The sequence below is a fragment of the Adiantum capillus-veneris genome, chromosome 10 (genome assembly GCF_014529385.1).
Source record: "Adiantum capillus-veneris isolate H3 chromosome 10, ASM1452938v2, whole genome shotgun sequence".
NCBI lineage: Eukaryota > Viridiplantae > Streptophyta > Polypodiopsida > Polypodiales > Pteridaceae > Adiantum > Adiantum capillus-veneris.
Window position 1 is genome coordinate 77,868,587 of NC_140940.1, and position 7,789 is coordinate 77,876,375.

General features: G+C 39.9%; 1 protein-coding gene across 1 annotated transcript; it reads right to left on the reverse strand.

Moving 5' to 3' along the window:
• Nucleotides 1–6,847: 6,847 nt before the first annotated feature.
• LOC147449110 (uncharacterized) lies at nucleotides 6,848–7,363 on the reverse strand. Its single transcript, XM_086522541.1, has one exon. It carries the CDS (start codon nucleotides 7,361–7,363, stop codon nucleotides 6,848–6,850), a length of 516 nt encoding a protein of 171 aa, XP_086378667.1.
• Between the last annotated feature and the right edge of the window lie 426 nt (nucleotides 7,364–7,789).

Genomic DNA, 7,789 nt, shown 5'->3' on the forward strand with positions numbered 1-7,789 from the left:
CCAACAACGTACATAGGCCATTTCACAACAATTTAGAGTTCCCCTTGCACGCCGTTCGACTAAAACCCCTTTATATATATATATATGGGTGAAAGCATGTTAACATGTCGCACTTTTTGTGCTAGTTAACATATGACAACAAGCACATATTGTAAGCATAACACATGGATAGGACAATCATGTTTTTTCAAGTGTGTGGGCCACCATCATGAACTATACAAAGTGTAATACTTGGACTTTGAAAAAATGAATCGTAATATTTTTAAAATCTCTAACAGTTAAGCTCAGTCGTTGCGTTGAGGTAGTGTTGTAGTCATGAAGCATGGAGGGAAGCACAGCGCAGGGGCCACTGGTCAGAGAGAGGGAGGAAAGCAATTGCAAGCTGTAAGCAGCTCTGCAGTCAGATGCCAGTATCCCCAATGTCAAAGGACATGCATGCAGGGAAGGGGAAGCAGGACTCAGGTACTCTCTCTCTCTCTCTCTCTCTCTCTCTCTCTCTCTCTCTCTCTCTCTCTCTCTCTCTCTCTCTCTCTCTCTCTCTCTCTCTCTCTCTCTCTCTCTCTCTCTCTCCAATGAGGGGGCCACATTTGGAAGTTGTAAATCAAGCAAAGCATGACACATTTCTCCAGCATGCCCCGACTAATCTGTTAGTGAATCCTCTCACCCATGAGAAAATTGTGTTGCTAAGCATATGCTGCAATCAACACATAGGACTACGCATTTAGCTTATATGCTTGTTTTTGTAGTAGCCCCTGGCTGCAATCTAGTTGTGGATTCTCTCACACTGATCAGGTGCTTGTGCATTGCCTTAAGAATTCAAGGTGCATGCTTAGATGATTGCATCTAAGGAGATCTCGTGCAATTGCCTGTGTATAAATTACTTGAAAGCCCTATTCTAGTGGGGTTTTGTAAGGCTCTAATCTTATAATCCTGTGTGGTGTGTAGGCCAATGGAAAGCTCCCAAGCTGAACATCCCAATGCAGGAAAAGTTTTGTGTAATAGCAGAAGAGTTTAAATGTTGTCCATGGCCTCTCATGGATGGTGACAACCCCAAATTGGTGAAGTGGGAGCAAATTACGGATTTGGAGTGGTTCATTGTATTCAGAGAGGTGTAGGATTGCAAAAAATATCTCTTCAAATGCAGTAGCATTCGTGGATACATGTACGACCAAGTACTTTAGCTGCACTACAGGGTGTACCAGAAGCCCCCCACCAAACATGGAAATTAATTTTGATTTTGCAAAGGGTTTTGTAAAACAATTTTGTCCCAGTGGCAATTGCAAGTGGCTCAATCATGTAGTTCAATTGGGTTGAGTTTGCTTCCTAGCATTTGCAGGACCTTCGAGAAAAAGGATACTACAATGCCCATGTTGAAAAGTGGAGGGTGGCCCACTCCTCAAGTCAAAAAACAGAGAAGGGCTCCGCGGAAACAAAGGACAATTGCAATGGCCAAGTAGCTGCGAACGTTGTTTCTTCCAGGGCAACACCCCTCTCTATTAACAGCTCTCACAAAGTGACATCAAGCTTGTCATATTTCGGGCTCTTTGATTTGGAGCACATCATGAGTGCAAATGACCATCTCAGAACTCAACTGCAGGATGCTAAACAGCAACTCAAGAATGCGGGTCAAGAGCTTGAAGCTGCGAGGGTTCTGAAAGCAAGCCATGATATGGTCAGTCCTGTAGTACTTTCTCAGTGAGACATAAGCTTCATGATGTTGAGAATGAATTGTGGTGTTTAGGCCTCACTGACAGTGTGGATGCAAGGAAAGAAATAGAGATCAAGGTAAAGATCGAGACACTGAAGGAGACACCGGATGGTTTGGGGTTTCCTCATAGTGAGGACACCCCCACTGTTGTTGATATTGACACAACATGTCTGCATGTAAGTGCCGATGGTTTTTGTGATTGAACCTTATGTTTTGAATATGTGCACAACTATCCTATGTACTTACCATGCCTCTATTTTGATTGGTTTGTAGATTAATGTGGAGGTGCAAGAAGCAAAAGTGGACGCCTGCAATAGTCAATTGCAGCTGCTCATGCAGATAAGTAGGATGATACAAGGCTCCTTCATCCCCAGTGCCCTATGCAAGATAGCTATGGACACTTTTACAGGGTGTATAGGAGGGGTACGGCGATGGGACAACAAGCAACATGTGTATTGGCTGTGGTCTGCCACTAGAAGTACAGGAAATCAGTGCAATGGTCAAAATTCCATGTGAGCATACCTATCACCTAATCTTCTTTGTTGCTACATACTCTCTGGGGACCGAATGTAGAGCTTCCACATGCCAACAGAGGATATCAGCTGAATGGTGTGGCAAGGTCACAGGGAAAGGACCTCCAATCACACAAAGTTCTGGTAAGATAATGTTAAGGAACAGTTATCCAACCTTGATTCCTACACTAGCCCTGTGTATGCTAGTTAGCATAGAAGGTATGCTAGTTAGCTTAGTGGGTATGGTGTCTAGCATATTGTCTATGGTAGTTGTCAAACCTAGTTATGCTAGTTAGCATAGAAGGTATGCTAGTTAGCTTAGTGTGTATGGTGTCTAGCATATTGTGTATGGTAGTTGTGAAACCTAGTTATGCTAGTTAGCATATTATGAGATATAGCTAGCATACATTTTCATGGTGGTAAGCATATTGTGTATCTAGTTAGCACAAATAGTTATCCTAGCTAACATATTGTGAATACTAGTTGGCATTTTTTTTTGGCTAGTTAGCATATTGTGTATGCTAATAAGCATATCTTCTATGCTAGTTAACAAACTATGCATGCTAACTAGCATAGAGAGTTTCCCAGTTAGACACAAAGTATGCTAATTAGCATACCCTATATGTTAGTTAGCATTGTAAATACTAGTTGGCATTTTTTGTATGCTAGTTAGCATACTATGTATGCCAATAAGCATACCTTCTATGCTAGTTAACAAAGTATGCATGCTAACTAGCATAGAGAGTTTCCCAGTTAGACACAAAGTATGCTAGTTAGCATACCTTCTCCGCTAACTAACATACAGGGTATGCTAATTAGCATATATAATATGTTAATTAGTATACTCTTTATGCTAATTAGAATATTGTATGATGGCTAGCATGCAAGTATGCTAATTAGGAAAAAGGTATGCTAATTAGCATGCATAAGCATACCTTTTCTTATAGTTATCATACCTGCATGCTAGTCATCATACACAATGTTCTAATCAACATAAAAAGTATGCTAATTAGCATATTTTCTATGCTAATTAGTATACCTTGTTAGCTAGTTAGCACACATGGCTAAACACAATGTTCTAATTAGCATAAAAAGTATGATAATTAGAATATTATATATGCTAATTAGCAAACCTTGTTAGCCATGTGTGCTAACTAGCTAACAAGGTATGCTGATTATCATATTATATGTGCTAATTATCATACTCTTATGCTAATTAGAAAATTTAGTATGATGGCTAGCATGCAAGTATGATAACTATAAAAAAAAGGGTATGATAATTAGCATACTCAGTATGCTAGCTAGCATTTGGTGCATGCTAACAAGCATTCAAAGTTTAGTTAGCATACCTTCTTTTCTAGCTAGCAAAATGTGTATGCTTGTTAGCATAACTCTATGCTAATTAGCGTACATTTTGAGCTAGCTAGCATAATTTGTATTATAGTTAGCATACCTCTTTTCTAGTTATCATAATGTGTATTTTAGTTAGCATGCACAATATGCTAACCAACAAAAATGGTAAGCTAATTGGCAGAGACGTTATGTTTATTAGCATAACTTATCCTCTAGCTAGCATACCATCTATGCTAGCATACATTGTATGCTAATTAACATAGCATGTATGCTAATTAGCACACCATCAATCATAAGCATATCATTAACATACACACAATTTTTCCTATTAACATTTTATATATGCTAATTAGCATACATTCTCTGCTAGTTAGCATACACACTATATTCACACTTCCTTGTTAGCATATTTTGTATGCTAGTTAGCATATTAATCATGGTGGTTAGCACACTTTGTATACTAGTTAGCATAGACAATATGAATGTCTACAGGATATAGATGCCTACCATACATGGACTGCTACTTGTCACATTATGCATACAAGCAATCATAATGGTATCGATGAAAATTAACGAGTGAATGAAATACACATGTATCAATGATGCAAGATACGAACCTGACAAGACACCTATCAATCAAAGGAAAGAAGAGAATCTCTGTAATGATGAATCTGATGAGCTGAATAGACAGCATAAAAGGGTAGATTTAATGCCACAGCATGCGACAGCGCACGAGGCTGTTGCAAATGGTAAAGAAATAGATGATGATGATGAAGACTTTATCATGATTACTCATCCAAAACCCAAGCCCCCTACAAATGATCAAACAAGCGTCTCAGAGGAAACAGTTAGGAGTGTGCAGGAGGAAGGTAGGAGTGCTGAAGAGGAAGGTTTCAGTACTGACAGTGGGCTGACTGCGCAAGACGTCGGTGATGATAGCCCCCTACAGGGTTTTGTAAACAAAGTGAAATTAAAGAGAAAAGGTGGCTTGGAATAGATTCTGTAAGAACTTGGGGACGAGAAATGTGCTCCCCCTCCGAGCACCCTAGATGACATAAACGAACACAGTAGAGGTGAAAATAAATCCATTAGCTCACGTGCTTGCAAGAAATTATGTTGAATATGTTCCCTATTGTGTCCAAGTTATGTAGCGTTAGCAAGCTCCACACCCTGTGGCATGTATCTCTCTAGATATTTGTAATGGAAAAACTCTTTTCAATATTATTTTATTGTGCAACAGTTTAGTAGTTTTTGCTTGTCCTTTATGATGTCTTTGTTCGATACCATTTCTGTGTCACATGGCAAGAGAAATTGCAGTTAGTTGCCCTACATGATTTAAACTATTCCATTGCATGCAAAACCAAACAAAAGCGGCGTATTGCCAAGGCTAGACAACTACAAAAAGAAAAAGCTGAGATTGAGAAGCGCCTGACTAGCTATCTTAAACACTTAACAAAAAGAAATGAGTACTTCATTTATGTTCATCCCTCGGGAGAAGTTATTTTTGCTGAGTGGTATGCACTACCAGACCCAATATGCGTGCCAAAGCCATTGCCAGATGAGGGGTGCGCTTTGGTTCTTGATTTAAATGGCCTGCTTGTTAGAGTTGTAGAGCCAATGCACGGTGACATTCCCCCTAAACTTGCAGGGGAAATGATAAAGTACAATGTGCAAGATAAGAGGTTGGTATTTTGTTGCAAAGACAGCCACAAATTTTTGGATTGCTGTCTCCATTTTTTCCATGTGTATATATGGAGCACCAGCATGGCGCACCTAAAGTGAATGCAATATTAGAAACAGTATTCAAAGAGTAGCGGGATAAGCTGAGAGGTGTTTTTACACAGAGTCATTGTACTAGCCAGCCTTGGAAGATATATAATAAGTCTGTATTCTTGAAGTATTTGAGATTGTTTTGGAAGAACTACAACTTTGGGCCCCAAAACATTCTAATTATTGACGATAGTATGTACATAGTGTGCCATAACCCTGAAGGAAGTTGGCTTGTTACTCTTAAGATAGAGGACCAGACCAAAGAACAGCGGCAAAACTTCCCGATAGATACTTTGAGCAGCTAGGTGTTCCTATGGCTGCAATCAGAGGATCGTACAGTGTATACAATTGAAAATGCGTTTGATGCTGCCCGAGAGTTTTTTTCACATCAAGTGATCGGGAAGCTGGAATCATAAATTCATCGACGCAACGAGGCCCAACGTAGCAAACAAAGAAGCAAACGGACACTGGGCAAAAGCGAGTGTACAAGCGCGCAAAACCATGATCTTATCCAGAGTAGGAGGCTCTCTGCAATTTTCTAACATTATGAGGGAAATTTGTAAATTGCCTTTCCAATGGTTGTAACTATTCCGACATTCACTTCGGATAGTAATGATCAGATCTTGTACTATTCTTGTTTTGAAGACAATACTATGTGTACTATTGGCGTCTGGAAAACATTGAATTTGTATACATTCTCGTTGGCAATCAGCAAAGGTATGCTAATTAGCATAACGTTTATGCTAGTTAGCACACTGTTTATGCTAACACAGCCAAAACAGTATACTAATTAGCATATTGAGCATTCCACTCACAACATACCATAGTATGCTAATTAGCATACACAGTATATAGAAACTGCCATGTTTTCTCCTTGAAACTAGCAATGGTATGCTAATCAGCACACTGTCTATTCCAAGTGGCATAAACAATATGCTAATTAGCATGCTTGGTATGCTAATTAGCATTCCTCCAATTATCATACTGTAGATTTTTGTTTTTGCTAACTTCCACTCACAGCATAGTATGCTAATTAGCATTCCTCCAATTAGCATACTGTAGATTTTTGTTTTTGCTAACTTCCACTCACAGCATAGTATGCTAATTAGCATACACAGTATATAGAAATATGCCATCCCTTCTTGAAACCAGCATACAGTATGCTAATTAGCATACATGATATGCTTATTGGCATACATAGTATACAGAGAGCTGTTATCTATTCTCCTTGAAACCAGCGAACCTATGCTAATTAGCATACTATTAATGGTGTGAACTATGCTAATTAGAATACCCACAGAATCCGAATTCCACTCACAATAGTATACTAATCAGCATACACAGTATATAGAAAGCTGCCATCTCTTCTCCTTGAAAACCAGCAAAGTTATGCTAATTAGCATATTGTTTATGCTAACTAGCATATATAACTTTATTCTAATCAACATAAATAGTTTGATAACATGCCGAGCAAGAAGTACATTGAATATGCAGTGATTACAACTTAAAAGCTGAAGGGCATACTATTATAGATTGCTTCATAGCTTTCTGGTTTGATTGTGTACACCTGTCGTCTCCTTGGGATGTGCTCCATGGGTATTTTGATACATCGTACCAGATGTGAAAGTACGTGGACGATGGGTTGCTTGTGGTCTAGCTTGAAGGTGTATGCATCCAATTGCTCGTAATACAGACCTTGCACAATATATGAGACTCTATCAATTGCATTGCCCCACTCATCGAGGTACCCCTTCTCCACCTTCTCCTTTGCTGCAACACACTTGACCAGGTAGAAATCCACATCCTCGACGTTGGTCGAAGCATCTGGATTTACAGCAAATGTGTCGCCACATAGAGCGCTACTCAACACATCATGATGACCTTCGTATGTGAAGTCATTGTAGGTGGCTGCTTCATCTTCCGAATTTGACACAGTCTCATCAGGTAATGGTAGTAGAGTATGATAATCCCAAGGCTGCACGTGAGCTTTATTGACGCAGCGATTCCATCTTCCGTGCATGCATGCATCACAGAAGCATGCCAAGGCTCTTGTTGCAAGGGCAGTTGGATCCCCAGGGTTGTGGCCATGAAAAGCATGCAGAGAGAGAGTTTTTGCCACAGTGGCACAATTACACTTCACCTCCTTGTTCACTTCCCCCTCTTTAACCTCCCAGAACACACGGGCACATTCCCTTTCTTTTGAAGGATAGTGTGAAGGTGCTCCATGCAATAGGTTGGCTTGGCAATAAGCAATCACATCAGATGCACACCGCAAAATAGCTCCATTAGGTTTTAGTTGTTCATGGGTCAAGGTTCTTTTCACAACTGCTCCTGCACAATCATGATCTCCCTTGTCGTGCCCTGATCCAAAGAAGAACCAGCTCATCCCCATCTATGTGAGTCCACCATATCTTGCAACGAAGAAAAAAGGCCTGGCTCCCTTGAA